The 19,148-nt window shown below is 42.3% G+C and overlaps 1 protein-coding gene across 5 annotated transcripts in view; it reads right to left on the bottom strand.

Annotated features, from left to right (window-relative positions):
* The window catches only part of CCDC33 (coiled-coil domain containing 33), a 169,387-nt gene that overhangs the window by 29,871 nt on the left and 120,368 nt on the right, over nucleotides 1-19,148 (bottom strand). For 4 of the 5 annotated variants that reach the window (XM_083460469.1, XM_083460470.1, XM_083460472.1 and 1 more), the window contains one exon: nucleotides 1,630-1,680. The exons of the other annotated variant lie outside the window; for it this stretch is intronic. In XM_083460469.1, the coding sequence (XP_083316595.1) occupies nucleotides 1,630-1,680 (51 nt within the window). The remainder of the gene's footprint in view (nucleotides 1-1,629; nucleotides 1,681-19,148) is intronic. 5 annotated transcript variants of the gene reach the window in all.

Below are 19,148 nucleotides of genomic sequence, written 5' to 3'. Positions count from 1 at the left end.
GCTGGGGACCTGCTCCTTCACCCTGTTTGCGCATTGTAAGATTTCACAGAAATGTGCTTTAGTCTCACAAAGTACGGGAAGAGTACTTCACGCAGACAACAGGCCAGTGGTGGTGCCGTGGTTAGAGTGTCAGACTAGGCCCTGGGAGACTAGAGTTCGAATTCCCGCCCTCTCAGGCATTGAGCTCTTTGGGTGTGGTATTGGGGGCCAGTCACTTGCTCTCATCCTAACCTACCTAGTGGGTCTACTGTGAGGGTACAATTAGGAGGAGAACCACGTACGGCACCCCAAGTTCCTTGGAGGAAAAAGTGAGACATAAATGTAATATATAAATAATTAAGCCTGCAACTTACATGTGTTTAACCTGCACATATTCAGTTTTACATGCTTGGCAAAATAATTTTTTTAAGGGTGGGGCAGAAAGGGGTCAAGCATCTGGGGGAAAAGACTTTGGTAATCCCACCTGTCATTGAACCCAATGTGTTTTAACTATACAACTGCAATTTTGGCTTTAGGTATGATCCCTAGAACGTAGCCCCTGTGAGTGTTGTGGGCTTCCTGTAATAAGTCAGGAAATATTGACAAGCCAAAGTTGTTATAATTTTTTAGAGAAGTAACTCCAAAAACACTCGCAAAAAAGAAGCAGCAAATCTGTATCTTTGTTAAGGCTATGCTTCATATCAGCCAAACAGACAAGTGGGGATGTGGCTATAGATGCTTAATGCTTAAAACCCTAACGAATTAGCATCATTAGTAATCAGTGATGAAATATACTCAGAGTCGCAAAGTGATTTCATGCTCTTTATTCAGCTCATAGTGGTGAGGAGGAATGAATGAAAGTCCCCTCACAGTATCTGCTTTATATACATTATTTACACAATGGGCTGCACATGATTGGCTAATCCTGGAATTCTACTGTAAAAGCCAATCAGGTTGTGGATTCACTTCTATCTGGAGCAGGATTGGGTGGTTCCTGCCAACCAATCATACTGCTGCATTGTTCTAGGACCAATCAGACTGCTGCATTCTGAATCCTATTGTTCTAGGACCAATCAGACTGCTGCAGTTTGGATCCTATTCAACTCAGTACATAACAAGTGACAAAGCAAGAGAGTGGCTTCCTTTTTGAGCCTTGGAGCAGGGACCTGTCCGTCTATACTTCCATCGCTGGAATTGGCACTGCTACAGGGGCCACACAATACCCTTTCTGCAGCGCCTGTACTTTGGAACTCCCTGCCACTTGATATCAAGCAGGTTACCTTTGCTGTGCTCTTTTTGGCGCTTGCTTAAAAACAGATGTATAGAATGGGGAGGTAACTTTAATCTGTTTTGCATTTTAACTTTTGGATGTTGTAACGCACAATTTTATTGATTTTCTTTTTTTGTCTTTTTGTAAGCTGCTTTTTCTTTTATTTATTTATTTTTTTTACAGCCAAGCTGTGTATAAATCTTATGAAATAATAAAACAAAACATATTGATGGTGCTGTGAAAACAGAGAGCAGCACTGATACCCTGAGAGGTGGCCTGGCCAAACAGCACTGTAGACGGTCAAGGGGACACATCCCTCCAGAGCAAACCATGCTTTTGATCATGAAATCAGACAACACGGTGGCTTGAGCCACACTCACCTCTTTTAGGTCAAACAAGGAGCTCTTGTGTTCAGGAGCAATGAAGGAATTCTGGAAAACACAATATAGTTCCCCTTTTATTTTCCTCCAAGGACAATCCTCACAGAAGAAAATGGTTATAAAATCAAATCCACTGAATGTGGTGTGGATATGAAGAAGGCAGGTCGGGGGCATCTGGGTTCTGAACAGATATTGCTCCTGGTTCTCCAAGAACGCCCTGCGCCACAAAGATGTCAAGAGCTAGTCATGCAGGTTTTTTTTTTTTTTAAGTAATATTTATTAAAGTTTCAAATAGTACAAAAAAAAAGAAAAAAGAAAAAAATCAACCTTTAGAATCCCATTTTCAATAACTTCTTTCCACGACTTTCCCTCACCTCCCCTTCTTGTATTCCAATTCCAAATATTTATCCAACAAGTTCTTATCTCAAGTTTCTTAACCTTAATTTGTTATTTTTATTTATTTATCTTAAGTTTTTACCCTTAATTCATTATTATATTTAATTCGATTTATGTATCAACTTTTAACTTATGTACCTTATTCATTTATAAAAAACTTTTTCTAAGGTTGACCCTATTGCCCTTCCACGAATTCCCCATTCTTATAGTGATAACAACATAAAGTTAAACACAGAGCAAAAAAGATCAGGCCCCCTTTGGATTTCCAAACCCCACCTTTCCCTCCCCGGTTTCAATCCCAGAACCATAGTCCATTAGTCCATCTATCTAGCCCGGTGACCTTACGTCCGAGACTCTTAAATCTCTCTCAGTCCCTTTCTGCCGGCTTCTTTGAAAGTCCCTTATGTTTAATACCCAGTCATGCAGGTTTAGAGACACTCGTTTTTATTTAATGAGATTTGCAAATGCAGTAAACAAAAGCAAGCAAACAAAACATCAAGCTAAAAAAATAAGAATAAAAACAGTCAAAAGAGCAATACAAAATAGCAGAATAAAAATCATAATGATCATAGGTAAAGGGACCCCAGACCGTTAGGTCCAGTTGCGAATGACTTTGGGGTTGTGGAGCTCATCTCGCTTTACTGGCCAAGGGAGCCGGCATACAGCTTCCGGGTCACGTGGCCAGCAGCAGCTTCTGGCGAACCAGAGCAGCGCACGGAAATGCTGTTTACCTTCCCACCGGAGCGGTACCTATTTATCTACTTGCACTTCGTGCTTTCGAACTGCTAGGTTGGCAGGAGCTGGGACCGATCAACGGGAGCTCACCCCGTCACGGGGATTCAAACCGCCGACCTTCTGATCTGCAAGTCCTAGGCTCAGTGGTTTAGACCACAGCGCCACCCTCATAGAAAGCTTTAAAAAAAGAATGAGTAGCATAAAATATATTCCATGGTGGGGTACAAGGGTCATATTATACGTAACTTATGAAATAATCACAAATGTTGCCAAATAAACTCATTTAGTAGGAATGTGCCAACTATAAGAGAGTTTGGCCATATCAATCACAAATTGCCCCAAGCAGAAGCTGGAGGGGCCCACCTCATCCCTGACAACACATAGTTTATAAGTCAGTTTTTTTGGAAATGGTAATAAGCAGGATTTCTTAAAACCCTCAATCCAGAGAGTAACAGGGTGTGTGCTTCCTCCAGAGATCCCTAGATGAGTGGCAACCAGCAAATATAGAATGATTTGTTGAGGAGTAACAGCAACAGCAGTCAAGAAATTAAAAGACGCCTGCTTCTTGGGAGAAAAGCAAAGACAAACCTAGACAGCATCTTAAAAAGCAGAGACATCACCTTGCCAACAAAGGTCCGTATAGTTAAAGCTATGGCTTTCCCAGTAGTGATGTATGGAAGTGAGAGCTGAACCATAAAGAAGGCTGATCACCGAAGAATGGATGCTTTTGAATTATGGTGCTGGAGGAGACTCTTGAGAGTCCCATGGACTGCAAGAAGATCAAACCTCTCCATTCTGAAGGAAATCAGCCCTGAGTGCTCATTGGAGGGACAGATCCTGAAGCTGAGGCTTCAATACTTTGGCCACCTCATGAGAAGAGAAGACTCCCTAGAAAAGACCCCTGATGTTGGGAAAGATTGAGGCCACAAGGAGAAGGGGACGACAGAGGACAAGATGGTTGGACACTGTTCTCGAAGCTACCAGCATGAGTTTGACCCAAATGCGGGAGGCAGTGGAAGACAGGAGTGCCTGGCGGGCTCTGGTCCAGGGGGTCACGAAGAGTCGGACACGACTAAACGACTAAACAACAAGAAGGCCAGTTTCAGCTCCATTCAAGATGGATGAGAGACACAATTTAGCATCTAAGGTGACCTATTTGCCAACAATAATGTCAATCTCCATGGCAGAGAACTTTTGCTTCCAGAACTTACAGGGCAGCCATTTGACCTTTGCCTTCCACCTTAATGAGTCATTACAAGCAAGATACTTACGCCTCAGCGGAGGTCTCCTTGGGAGACGAGTGGTTCAACAGGTGTTTAACACCAAAGAGGTAGGGCCCACAGCGGCTCCCACCTGATTTAGTAACTGCTGAGATACATCCCACGCAGGATCGTATTTCCCTTCCTATAGGAGAAGCGAACGTTGGTACTTACCATGATAAGTTCCTTCTCTGTAGGGAGAAATATGATCTGGCCCTCCCAGGTACAGTCATACCTCAGGTTACAGATGCTTCAGGTTGCGTTTTTTCGGGTTACAGACTGCTGAAACCTGGAAGTACCAGAACGGGTTACTTCCGGGTTTCAGCGGTTGTGCATACGCATGCGCAGAAGCGCTAAATCGCGCTTTGCACATGCGCAGAAGCGCCAAATCGCGCTTTGCACATGCGCAGAAGCGCCAAATCACAGCCCGCGGGTGCGCAGATGTGCTGCTCAGGTTGCGAATGCTGCGGGTTGCAAGCATGCATCCAGCACGGATCACGTTCGCAACCCGAGCACCCACTGTACATGGGAGAGGTCATCAGACACAGAGCATGGAGGGTCGCCCAGGGGGCCAGATATGCCTCCCCACAATGTTCCGGGGCCTCCTATCTCCCCGTCCTTCTTGCTCTTTAGCACATACTGGTGGCGGCGACGGTGTCCCCCTTCTCCTCTTCACCAGTCCTATCTACACGGCAAGCTTGGGACGGGAGTCCAGGCAACAGAGGGCATGTCCCACTGGGACTGCTGAATTTCCTGCTCCGAGCTATTTGGTTTCCTTCTTTTTTAGTCTGTTAGTTGTTTATTCCTGACTGTACAGTTACCTGCTTAAGCACAAATTGAACTGGAGAAAAAGGGGTTGTGCCTGCCCCAGGTATACTCTAAAACCCCCCCACAAACAAACAAACAAACAAACCAGTTACTTCCTGCCAGTGGTGAGATGGGCAGTGACAACCCACACAGGATCATACTTCTCCCTCCAGAGAAGGAACTTATCACGGTAAGTACCAACGTTCGCCTCTCCCCAGTACACACGCAAAATCTTGGGTTGTATCCAATGTGCCACTAAGTTAAAGTCATTGCAGTTGGCTCTCCTCCTCCTTCACTGGCCTTTCATCCTGCACTCCCTCTTCCACAGCAGGCTCCCAGGGACCTGGTGGAGAAATCACTCAGAAGCTGATCCTCAGCTCCAGCCTGTTCACTTTTCTCCAAGACGTCATCTTCCCCCTTGCCTTCAGCTACTGAATCTCTTCAGCCATCCCTTCTACCTGGTTGCCTTACAGCTGGGCTCTTGGATCACTTTAGGCCCCGTGTATCATCTCATCCTGGGATATGGGTGGCGCTGTGGGTTAAACCAGAGAGCCTAGGGCTTGCTGATCAGAAGGTCGGCGGTTCGAATCCCCACGACGGGGTGAGCTCCCGTTGATCGGTCCCTGCTCCTGCCAACCTAGCAGTTCGAAAGCACGTCAAAGTGCTAGTAGATAAATAGGTACCGCTCAGGCGGGAAGGTAAACAGTGTTTCTCTGCACTGCTCTGGTTCGCCAGAAGTGGCTTAGTCATGCTGGCCACATGACCTGGAAGCTGTACGCCGGCTCCCTCGGCCAATAAAGCGAGATGAGCGCCGCAACCCCAGAGTCGTCCGCAACTGGACCTAATGGTCAGGGGTCCCTTTACCTTTACCTAGCATCTCATCAGGCAGGTCTCTGACTTTTTTCTCCAAGGAAGCTTCTCCCACACTCTGCTTGCAGCTGCTCCATTTTATCGAACCACTGTCTCTGTCTGCTGTTGATCCAGTTTGTCAAGCAGTTGATCCGACTGGCCTTGCTGCTCCATTTGCTCCTGGCTTTGCTGCTGGACCATCAATCTGAACTGCTCTAGAGGTATACCTGTTCCTCCCTTCACCTTGACTCAGGTACACAGGTCTTCCTCCGGGAAAAATGAATCCCACTTTTGACACCAGTGTTGCACACCACCACAATCTATGAGTGAAGTGAGATTCCTGGTGTTCCAGGCATTTACCCAGAGTTCAGTTTCCTTGGAATGAGGGACAGTGGAGACTGCTATGTCTTTAGGATATATGGTTTATTAACACATATATACAGCCTGAGCCTATGATGGAGGGGCTCCCAGCATTAACCCCGCAAGAAGGTCTCGCTTCTCCCAAAGCCACAGCCTTGAATTCAAGCATAAATCAAGCACGCATCTCCCACTCTGGCTTCTGCCTGCTTCTAGCTCTCTTTCACACACCTCTGGCCCTTTTCCTTCTCACCAACAGCCAGGTGAGGATGATAAATTCCTTATTAATGACTACAAGAAAGTTAAAAGCATTGCATTTCCTGTCAGCCTGAGGTTTATTTAGATTCTAAATATATATATATTCCCACAGCTTCCTTTCCCTTTAGTAATTTTGTATGTCTTTCATACGCTAGCAAAGAGAAATTTCCCCGTATGATCTCCCTCTTTTCCTCTCTCTCATTCACCATATATATATATTTGTTCAGTGTTTTCTCCTGCACACTTATTTATTTATTTTACAAATTGCTTGGGGAGTCTTTGATGCCTGCGATGAGCTTCAGATGTTGGAATCTATTAATCTTGCTGTGTCTGTGAAGAAACTGTTTTGCATGATCTCGTGGGCCCAGCTGCAAACCTTCCAACCCCCTCCAAAAAACACCAGGGACTACATGGTACATTTCAAAGGGTAAATGCAGACAATGGGATTCAGGGGCAGGTTTGCCCCTTTAACATGCCCAAATTTTCTATTCCAGACAGGGCGAAAAGGAGGCACCTGTTATGTACTGAGTTGAATAGGATCCAAACTGCAGCAGTCTGATTGGTCCTAGAACAATAGGATCCAAATTGCAGCAATCTGATTGGTCCTAGAACAATAGGATTCAGAATGCAGCAGTCTGATTGGTCCTAGAACAATGCAGCAGTATGATTGGTTGGCAGGAACCACCCAATCCTGCTCCAGATAGAAGTGAATCCACAACCTGATTGGCTTACAGTAGAATTCCAGAATTAGCCAATCATGTGCAGCCCATTGTGTAAATAATGTATATAAAGCAGATACTTTGAGGGGACTTTCATTCATTCCTCCTCACCACTATGAGCTGAATAAAGAGCATGAAATCACTTTGCGACTCTGAGTATATATCAGCACCTGTGCCTTGGAAGAAAAAGCATAGAACCATAGAATTGTAGAATTGGAAGGGATCCAAGGGCCATCTAGTCTAACCCCCTGAGATGCAAGAATCTCAACTGAAGCATCCCTGACAGATAACTATCCAGAAAAGAGAGTCTACCACCTTCTGAGAAGTCAGTCCTACTGTTGAATGGCTCTCACCTTCAGAAATTTTTCCTGTAAACAACAGATGAGAATCTCCTTTCTTGTAACTTGAATCCATTGGTTTGGGACTTCCCCTCTGGAGCAGCAGAAACCAAGCTTTCTCCATCTTCCATGTGACAGCCTTTTAGATGTGACAGCTGTCAACTCTCATAACTTCCCCTCGTTTTTTAAGACCCTCAGCTACTGGCTGCATTTCTTCGCAGGCCCTCAACAAATGGGATTTATGGAGGCTTGAGCCAGGCAGCAGGCTCAGGGCGGCTTATATAACATGTAAAAATTACATAATTACAAACATAACAAAAGCAGTCATAAACAATAAACAAAACATAAAAAGTACAGAATGAAATTGAACAATTTCCACATAAATAATAATAAAAGCAAAATACAAAAATAATAATATCAATAATAAAATAGTATCAATGATTATTTATACAAGCAGGGCTCAAATACGAAAGTTTGGTTGTGTCTAGACTAACCTTGTGAAGAATACAGAGATCATAAAGATTTGAAAAGAATCTAAGGAAGGGAAATGATTGAAGAACAGATGTGAATGCGAGTAAGACAACTAAGAGACGTGTGGTGAATGCGGTGGAAGTCTTTTATAATATTTTAACTAAGATTTATATATTGCAGTATTTGAAGCAAGGATTTGGTAATATTCCAGGTTATGAAAAGTATTTTTTTCCCTTTTGTCTTTTTTCTTTGTATCTTTTATTTTTCCTTTTCTTTCTTTTTATTTTTATTAGTTTTCATTTTGGAAAATATGTATATAAGTGTGTTTACATTGTTATATATTGTTCTTTGTTTTTCTTTGTTTAACTTCTATTTTTTTAAAAAAAAATTAATAAAAATTAAAAACAAAAACAAAAAACAGCAACAAGGGACACCCCCCCCCACCGACCGGCCCCAATCATGCACTGAACATCCTATTTGTACAGGGACCTGTGTGCAGACGCTGAGTCTTGTATAGTATTTATCTATTACTTATTACATAAAACTGATACACCGTTTGAAAAAGAAAGTTCAAAGTGGTTTACCAAAAAAAGGACGAAACAGTAGACCCATCAATAAGAACAATTAGCAAAGATTGTTTAAACTTTCGAAAAGTGACTTTCTAAACATCTGTGTAGGCTTGTCTAAGCAAGAAAGCGCAGGATAGGCACCAAGAGGACAGAGAAAGCACAAAGGCCTGCGTGGTTCTCCTCTTTCTCACAGAATTCTCACAATAGCTCTGTGAGGTAAGTTAGCCTGAGAGGCAGTGACTGGCCCAAGCCCACCCAAGCGGGGATTTCAACCCTGGTCTCCCAGATCCTCGTCCCTAAAAACACACAAGCACCTAAGAAGAGCCCTCCCGGATGAGACCCCAGCATCTTGCTACTCAGCTATACAGCTGCAAATACAGTGGTACCTCTGGTTACGTACTTAATTCATTCTGGAGGTCCATTCTTAACCTGAAACTGTTCTTTTTTAAAATAATATTCTATTAAGTTTTCACAATAAAAAAGCATTAAAGAAAATATACAAAAACAAAGAAAATACAAAATCACAAAATACAATACAAAAATACAAACATTAAGCACATCAAAAGAAAAAAAAGAGAAAAAAGAGATAAAAACACATATAATAGCAAAAAACAAAAATTCCCTTTCTTAATTTCTCATCTTCAGTTAACTTATTTTCCCGACTTCCTCACGTCTCCCGTTCTTGTATCCTTTTTTAAAAAATTAATTCAGCAAATTCATATCCTATTAATTTATCTGTTATTAATCCAATCTTACATTTTACTTTGTTGCTAAAGCCCCTGCGATTCATTTCAATGTCCTCAACATTCAAAAATTTTACAATATTTCTGCAAATAAATTTTAAATTTCTTCCAATCTTCCTCCACCGACTCCTCTCCCTGGTCTTGGATTCTGCCAGTCATTTCCGCCATCTCCATATAGTCTATTAGTTGCATCTGCCAGTCTTCCAAGGTGGGTAGATCTTGTGTCTTCCAATGCTTTGCAACCTGAAACTGTTCTTAACCTGAGGTACCACTTTGGCTAATGGAGCCTCCCGCTGCCGCCGCGCTGCCGGAGCACGAGATACTATTTCTGAGTTAGCAGAGTCTGTAACCTGAAGCGTCTGTAACCCAAGGTACCACTGTAAAGTGTTGTGTGTTGCAAAGTGCTTTATACAAATGTGACACTGGATGGCAATGGTGAGCTATGGCAAATTCAATATATTTTTCAAAACTTTTTTTAAAAAAAACACATATTCACAACGTTTTTTATATGTGCCTAGATTCCACCCTGTTCTCCCAGTGGTGAACCAGATGCACATTACAGGAATGCTGCAAGCAGGACCTTAGCCATTTGCGAGCCATCTCCCTTCCTGTGGTTCCTAGCAACTGGAATACAGTGGTACCTCGCAAGACGAATGCCTCGCAAGACGAAAAACTCGCAAGACGAAAGAGTTTTTCGTTTTTTGAGTTACTTCGCAAGACGGATTTTCCTATGGGCTTGCTTCGCAAGACGAAAACGTCTTGCGAGTTTGTTTCCTTTTTCTTAAAACCCAGGGTGCATTGCTTGAAGAGGTGCAGTTGCGACTTGACCGTGCTTCGCAAGACGAAAAAACTTGCAGAATGAATTAATTTCGTCTTGCGAGGCACCACTGTAGTTTGTTTGCTTCAAGTTGACCCTGGAATCAGGGTGAAAGAAAGGGCAGGTGGGTCAGTCTTAATGGCTGGCCCTCATTCCGAAGCAATTATGGTCTATGTCTCCCTGGAGAAGAGCAAAGAGTGTCAGTAACTAGAGGTCACGGAGACACAAGATTTACAGATGCTGCTCTGCAGCCCAAGGCCTTCCTGTGTAAATGATGATGATTCTAGCAGGCTGTGCTCAGGGCATTGCTGTTATCTGCAGCACGCACTCATGGCTTGCAGGAGGGCTATTGCCGCTTGCCTTGCTGATGCTCCTGGCGTTCTACAAAAGTCCTTCTCTGTTGCCTCCTGTCCACAGAATCCCTGTCCCGGTTTCTCCAAGGGTGGGAACGTCATGAGAAACACCTTTAAAAACAAAGAGCATCGCACCCTTTCTGGTGCCTGCTAAAAATGTTCTTCTTTTGGCAGGCCTATGCAGATGCTTAGAAATACTGATGTGAATTTTAATGTGTTTTAGTGTGTGTTTTTTTTAAAAAATTGTATTTTTTTTTTTATAAAATTTTTATTGGTTTTACAACATTTTTAAGAAAAACAAACAAACACTAAAAATGACAAACATACACGTATAGTTTCAAACATATTTTCATAACCCTCTTTTCTTGGACTTCCCCATACCCCCCCTCTCTGCATCCCAATGTCCATAATTCAACTAGCAACTCCCAATTGTTACTTTCCAATCTCTATCATCTTAGTCCTCTTTTATAGTCTAGCCTTGTATCCCTGTACCCTTTTGTTTCTGGAAACCACAACATTTTAGCATTCATTAAGTTTATAGTAGTCCTTAAGATAGCTTTTAAATTTTCTCCATTCTTCTTCCACCGTCTCTTTTCGTTGGTCACGGATTCTGCCTGTCATCTCGGCCAGTGTCATATAGTCCATCACTTTCATCTGCCATTCTTCCAAAGTGGGTAAGTCTTGTGTCTTCCAATACTTTGCGATAAGTATTCTTGCTGCTGTTGTGGCATACATGAAAAAAGTTCTATCTTTCTTTGTCACCAATTGGCCGACAATGCCCAAGAGAAAGGCCTCTGGTTTTTTAGAAAAGGTACATTTAAGTACCTTTTTCATTTCATTATAGATCATTTCCCAGAAGGCCTTAATCTTCGGGCATGTCCACCAAAGGTGGTAGAAGGTACCTTCAGTCTCTTTACACTTCCAACATTTATTATCGGGCAAATGATAGATTTTTGCCAGCTTGACTGGGGTCATGTACCACCTATAAACCATTTTCATGATGTTTTCCTTTAAGGCATTACATGCCGTAAATTTAATACCGGTGTTCCATAACCATTCCCAGTCAGCTGACATAATGTTATGTCCAACATCCTGAGCCCACTTAATCATAGCCGATTTAACTGTTTCATCCTGTGTGTTCCATTTCAACAACAAGTTGTACATTCTAGATAAATTCTTAGTATTGGGTTCTAACAGTTCGGTTTCTAATTTTGATTTTTCCACCTGGAAACCGATTTTCCTGTCCTGTTTAAAAAATTCCATTATTTGGCGATATTGGAACCAATTTTCTACTTTATGCTTCAATTTCTCCTGACTTTGTAGTTTGAACTTATCTCCATCCTGTTCTAAAATTTCCCAATACTTCGGCCATCCGACCTCCATATTGAGTTTCTTCACTGCTTTAGCCTCCACTGGTGACACCCATCTAGGGGTTTTATTTTCCAATAGATCTTTATATCTTATCCAGACATTAAACAATGCTTTTCTGACAATGTGATTTTTAAAGGCACTGTTAACTTTATCATACCAAAGATATGCATGCCAACCAAAAGCATTATTGAAACCTTCCAGATCCAAGATGTCCGTGTTCTCGAGGAGCATCCATTCTTTCAGCCAGCAAAAAGCTGCTGCCTCATAGTACAATTTTAGGTCCGGCAGGGCAAAACCCCCTCTTTCTTTAGCATCTGTCAATATTTTAAATTTAATTCGGGGCTTTTTGCCCTGCCAGACAAATTTCGAGATGTCTTTGTGCCACCTCTTAAAACATTCCATCTTGTCAAGAATCTGCAAGGTCTGAAACAGAAATAACATTCTAGGCAATACATTCATTTTAATTACTGCAATTCGGCCTAACATTGACAATTTCAAATTTGACCATATTTCTAGATCTTTTTTAATTTCTGACCAACATTTTTCATAGTTGTCCTTGTACAAATTCACATTCTTAGATGTTAAGTAAACCCCTAGGTATTTCACCTTCTTGACCACAGTCAAACCTGTTTCCTCTTGAAATTTCTCCTTTTCCATATCTGTTAAGTTTTTCCCTAAAACTTTAGTTTTTTGCTTGTTCAACTTAAATCCAGCTACCTGGCCAAACTGTTGTATTATTTCTAAGACCTTTTTCGTACTAGTGTTTGGCTCTTGCAAAGTCAATACTAGGTCATCTGCAAACGCTCTTAACTTATAATGTTTAGCTCCGACCTGCACTCCTTTGACCTGCTGGTCATTTCTTATCATGTTCAGCAACACCTCCAGAACTGAAATAAAAAGTAATGGGGAAATCGGGCACCCCTGTCGTGTTCCTTTTTCTATCTTAAGTTCCTCAGTCACAACATTGTTTACAATCAGTTTAGCTTTTTGTTCAGAATATATTGCAGCCATACCATTCTCAAAACCCTGGCCTACCCCCATCCCATGAAGATTCTTCCTCATAAAACTCCAAGAAATATTGTCAAAGGCTTTCTCCGCATCCACAAAGATCAATACTGCTTTAGTGTTTATATTCACCTCTAGCTTTTCCAGAATGTCTATTACATTCCTTACATTATCTGCCAGGTGTCTTTTAGGGAGAAAGCCTGCTTGGTCCTTATGAATCTTCTCCATCAAGACTCTTTTAAATCTTTTTGCCAAAATGTCTGCAAAAATTTTGTAATCCACATTAAGCAATGATATTGGGCGGTAGTTCTTGAGTTGGGTCTTTTCAGTCTCTGACTTTGGTATGAGTGAAATATATGCCTCTTTCCACGATTCAGGTGCCCTTTTTCCCTCAAGGATCTCATTACAAACTTCTCTTAGTGGTTGAGTCAGCCATTCCTTCAGCGATTTGTAGTATCTGGAAGTCAGTCCATCTGGTCCCGGAGATTTGCCCAGTTGCATATTCTGAATGGCAGCCTCTATCTCTTGTTCTGAGATTCTCTGGTTCAAGTCCATCTTACTTTGATGAGAGATGTTTTGTAATCCATATTTTCCAAGGAATTTATCTATATCTTCTTCATTTTGCGGGCCTTGAGTGTAGAGTTTTTTGAAATAACTTAGAAAGCAATTTCTAATTTCATTGGGTTTAGATATATTCTTTCCGTCCACCTCTAGGCTTGTAACTGTATTTAGTTTCTGCCTTTTCTTCAGTTGCCATGCCAAAAGTTTGCCACATTTATTTGCTGATTCAAAAGTCTTTTGCTTCATTTGCTTTATCTTCCATTCAATCTCTTGGTTCATCAATTCCATATATTGTGTTTGATATAACTTGATCTCTCTTAAAATGTCCTGAGACTTTGGTTTTGTTCTTAGTTTTCTCTCTCCTTCCTTTATCATTTCCAAAATCTTCTCTTTTTTCTCATTTTGTTTTTTCCTCTTTATTGAATTTTGTTGAATCAAAAATCCTCTCATAACCGCTTTACTTGCATCCCAAATCACTCTTTTCTCCACGTCGGTCCTCAAATTTATTTCAAAATAGTCTTTTAGGGTCTTTTGGGCCTTCGTGAGAATCTCCTTATCTCGAAAGAGGGTGTCATTCATTCTCCATCTAAATTGACCAGTTATTGTGAGTTTCATCTCCATCTTCACGGCGTTATGGTCGGAGCAAGTTTTTGGGCAGATTTCCACTTTCTTAATCTTTGGGGCCATTCCACTAGTAACCCAGATTTGATCGATTCTGGTCCAGGTCATCATTGCTTGGGAGAAGAAAGTTCCCTCTCTCTCCAGAGGGTTCCTTGTTCTCCATATGTCTATCAAGTCCATATTTTCTGTCATTTCGAAAAAAGTCTTAGGGAGTCTCCCTTCCTTGCTAACTGTTAGTCTTTGTGCCTTGTCCATATTAGTGGAGACCACGCCATTCATGTCTCCCATGATTATCATATTGTAATCCAGATAGTCAGTGAGGGTTTCATGGAGTCTCTTAAAGAAGTCAGATTTGCCTTCATTTGGTGCATAAATTCCAACCACTAGAAGTTTTTCTCCTTGTATTTGTATCTCCACTGCCAGATATCTCCCTTGTTCGTCCTTGAATATCATTTTTGGGGCCCATTTCTCTTTCACGTATATTACAACTCCTCTTTTCTTGACTTTATCTGATGAAATAAATTCTTGTCCTAGCCTTTTATTTATGAGTAGTCTCTTGTGGGCTCTGGTTATGTGTGTTTCTTGTAGACATATCAGGTCCAATTGTTCTCTGTTCAATATATGAAATACCTGTCTTCTCTTCAAAGGCCCATTGAGCCCATTACAATTCCAACTAAGAAATTGCAGAGCCATCTTGTTATTTTTCTAAACTCCTCCAACAGCTCCAAGTTGTTGCTCTTCTTCTGATGGTGGTGGTTTTTGTCCAGTCGAGAGATTCAAAATCTCTAGTGCTCTCCTCTGTTCTGCAAGTGGGTCCACAGTCCCCTTCTGGAGGTCCTCCTCATTTCTTGCCAAAAATTTGTCCTTGTCTTGAATTGTCTTTATTTTCACCTTCTTTGCCTTGTAGTCAAATGACAGTCCTTGTGGGAACTCCCACCTGAAGCGGATAGAATTTTTCTTTAGCAAAAGAACCAAGTCCTTGTAGAAGTTTCTTAAATCCAAAATGTATTTTGGGATGTCTTTAAAGATCTGTACAGCTGAATTTCCGATTTGCAAGGCCTTTTCAAAGTGTAGTCCTAGTATTTTGTCTCTTTCCTCCTTGGATCTAAGTGTGATCAGGCAGTCTCTCGGGGTCTTTCTGTCTTGCTTTTTACCCAATCTAAAGGCAGTCGTAATTTTGAATTCGTCTTCCTCAAGGTCCCAGCAATCCGCAAACTCCCGTGTCAAATATTCCACAAGGTTGTCTCTTTCATTCTCCGGAATCAGTCTTAATTTTAAGTTTCTCTCTTTCCTCTGTAACTCCCACAAGGCCAAAGTTGCATCATGCTCATAGACCTTCTTGGCAATCGGCTCTAATTTCTCCTGTGTCTCTCCAGCAGTGGCTTTGGCATCTTCAGCAATTTGGCGCGTGGTGGCGTTTTCCTCCACCAATTTATTTATAGATTCTGTATTCTGGTTTAATCTTGCTGATATTTCTGTTAATTTTTGTGTGTTCTCTGAAGTCTGTTTTGTCAAAGACTCCAGAGTTTGGTTTATCTTGAGCAGGGCATCTGTCACAGCTTCCATAGAGACGGCTGCTCCTTTATCTTGTCCTGTTGTTCCTGCTGATCCGGCTGTTGCGCCTGAGATTGAGCCTCTTTTCTTTGCCTGTTGCTGCTGCAGCTGTTGTTGTTGTTGTTGCTTGGTCTTAGCTCTTGTAACTATCTCTTCTTGTGAGCCACTCATGTCAAGGTCAATTCCCACGGGATTTATTCTCCCTTGGAAAATTCCACTGTCTTAGGCCGTGCCGGACTTTACTTTATCCTCTAGAGGGAGCAAATCAAAATGGCCATAGAGCAAAATTTCCAAATACGAAAACAAAGGAGACTGTCCAAGATGTAAAAAAGGAGATTAACACAGTCAAAGTCAATGTTACTAAAAACTTATAACTTCAAATTGCCACAGTTGCCCAGTTTATACTGTTTCTTCTTGTAATATACAGTGGCCAGGCACTGTGAAAACTTTGTATCAAAGTATCACTTCGCAGGGAAAAGTCAGTTCAGTGTGCTAAGAAGGCAGACCGTTTCATGCTTTCAAATGGGTGAGACAGCAGAGGTTTTTTACTTCAAATAGATCATGCAGTTATTGATCACATTCACCTCCCCTCTGCCCTGCTAGCTAGAGGGGAGATCAAAGGTCTAAATGTCCGGTTTAGCTGATCAAAGAGCGGGTTTAAACGGATGCAAGTTTACAGTTCCGTTGCTTTCACTTTCATGCAGTCGGGGGGAGGCAGACTTCCTTTGTTTAAATCTCCCCGTTTTTAGCCCAATTTTTAAAATTTAAAGGGTCCCGATTATTTTCCGGCTCTTACTCACGGGAATTCAGTCCAAATTTTCTTTTCAGGAAGGAATCGGCGCTCTCCGCTTATGGCGACGCGGCTTCACTTCGCAGGCTGGGTAGCGACTCTCAGCACCGCGCTCTCTCCCGATGTCGATCCGTAGCCTTTAAAAAGACTCTTTCACGGTACCGGGGGGCGCAAAGGTGCCCACCGAGTCTCCTTGTTCTCAGGCTTCAGCGCCTGAGATTTTAGGGGTCCCCCGCTCGCCGTAGCGGGTCAGACCCGAACTTGCGAAGCAGTCCTTCTCCGGAGCTCGGAGGTAGGACCGCCATTAAGCGCTGGCACCGACCGGAAGTTTGTTTTTTTTAAAAAATTGTATGTTATAAAGTATTGATGCGATTTCTTGTTTTTTTTCTTTTTTGTAAACCTCTTTGAGGCTTGTTTTACAATCGAGAGGTGCATACATTTTGCAAAATAAATAAAAATTAATAAAATGCCATAAAAAGGGAATATCAAAGCGGCTTACAGCAGTTATGGTCTATAGCAGCAGTAACACATTGCTCAGAGCACCTTATGACAACAATTAAAATACAACCCCGTGTGATTAAGCTATACAACGACTTCCACAATGTAAGAGAAGAACAGGGGAATCTGCAGCACTCCATATATTGTTGAGGAAGCTTGGTTCTCATCAGGCTTTTTTGGAGTTTTATTCTGCCCCCTGCCCCATGCCTTACTAAAGGCTTTTTTGTGCTTCTGCGGAAGCCTGCTGTTACCTCCCTCTTGTGCATAGGTGATGCCAGTTTGGCTCCACTCAGAATCAGCAACTTTGCTATCAATGCACAAGATGCTGTGTGCTGAGCCTATCACCTTGTTTAGGCCTCACAGCCCAGGTTTTAATCCATCAGCTGCTGGCAGGTCCAACTGATGCAGTCCTTGCCAGCAGATGAGCCATTGATACCCTTGCACCTGTGATGTCCCTGTCTGTTTTCTTATTTAATCCATCCTCTGTCTGCATTGCTCTCCTGCATGCCATTGTTAAAGAGAGTTTCCTTAAGCCCATTTTCCTAATCCTGATATCTTAATTGTACTGAGGATCACTGATGTTTGCATTCCCGTGGGGCTCCTCTGTTTGGCTTTATCCCTTCTGATTTCCCACAGGATTGCCATAGATCTCTCAGCTAGTGGAGTCACTTGACTCTGGTGCTCAATATGCCCCCACCCTCAAAGCACGACAGTAGGGAAGTTCCAGGCCAGATGTTCTAACACCATATTGACAGAGAGCCAGTGGTGGTGTAATGGTCAGAGTGCCATAACACTAGGACTCATGGACTTGCAATGATGCTGAGTGTAGGAAAAATCAGGACTGATGAAAGAAAGTCCACAAAGAAAGGTTTGGAATTGCCCAAGAAAGATGTTAAATTATTTTTGTATGCCACAACTGCTGCTCGAATATTACTAGCTAAGAAGTGGAAAACACAAGAGCTACCAACTGTGGAAGAATGGCAGATGAAGATGATGGACTTTTCGGAGCTAGCCGCCCTGACCGGAAGAGTCCGTGACCAGAATGAGGAGTGCCAGGAAGAATGGACGAAATTTAATGACTATTTAAATACATTAAGTTAAATTAATTGGAAAAAGCTTGCAATTACAAGTTAGGCTTAGGACTTAAATAAATAATGTGAGGAATTATTATGTTTAATGCTGAATTGGGAAGAAAGACTGATGTTAAGTGATTAAGTTAAGATTTTAAGAACTTTGATTTGGAAAACCGTTAAAATGATATCCACTGAAATTCAACTAGGGGGATACGAGGAAGTCACTGAACAATGTTAAGAAGATTAGTTTTAATAAGGTTATGATTTATGTTTGTCTGTTTATTTGTTAGTGTGTTTCTTAATTTTGTGAAAATCAATAATTTTTTTTTTAAAAAATGGATCAGGCATGACTGTTTACTTCCAGCACAGTCTGCTGGGAACTTCCATTTGTATATTGCTTTTGCATTGCTGCTGTTTTGCTGGACACAAAGGGAAGCAGACATGTTTTCCCTTTGTTCCTGAACTATGCTGAATAAATGCCTGTAAATAATGCTTACACATGTCTCTGTCCGCCATTTCCATTGTGAGAACTTATTCACTCTGCTGATAAGAGCGTGCCGAGTCTCTAAACGTATCTGAGGCTCGTGTCGCTGATTGATGCTGTACCGGAGATCGCCCGGCTGCCGGCCTGTGGCTGGAGCCAGCTGGGGGCCTGCCAAATGCCCCCGTCTCCCCTGCAGCATTCCAACAGTGTAATGGTCAGAGTGCCATAACACTAGGACTCATGGACTTCCAATGAAGCTGAGTGTAGGAAAATTCAGGACTGATCAGAGAAAGTCCACAACGCAAGAACTATGGAACTCCCTCCGGCAGGAGGCAGCAATGGCCACCAGCTTAGATGGCTTTAAAAAAGGACTGAAGAAATTCAGGAAGGAGCAGAGGACTTGGTGATGGCTCCTAGCCATGATGGCTGTGCCCTGCCTCCACCATTAAGCAGGGCTCTTCTCATGTTCTTATCTATTTTCAGTGCTGGGCATCAGATCACACACCTGAGCAAAGGCCTTCCACCGCACTGCTCCACTGACTTACTTTTAAAGCCTCCAAAGAATGAGAGTCTACCACTTCTGAGGGAGTCTGTCCCACCATCAAACGGCCCTTCACAGTCAGAAAGTTCTTCCCAAGGTTGCGTCAGAAACTCCTTCCTTGTGAACGCTTGCATTTGAGATGGAAGAGAGATCCCATTTTGCGAAAACCAACTCATCTTAACTTACGGTTTCGGTGCCTCAAATCAAGCAAAGATTTCATGGGTCAGATCCTGACCTGGAGGATGGCCTTGCAATACCAGTTGGAGAAAGACAACATTGAGCACGTGAGACTGAGCGGTGGCAGAGGGACACCACCAGGGGGACCTTCTGAAAGTTAAAATCAGCCCCCC

The sequence above is a fragment of the Podarcis liolepis genome, assembly GCF_965112155.1.
Source record: "Podarcis liolepis genome assembly, chromosome: 9".
NCBI classification, from domain to species: domain Eukaryota; kingdom Metazoa; phylum Chordata; class Lepidosauria; order Squamata; family Lacertidae; genus Podarcis; species Podarcis liolepis.
The sequence above is the reverse complement of the archived record's forward strand: the minus strand, read 5'-3'. Positions and strand labels throughout refer to the sequence as shown.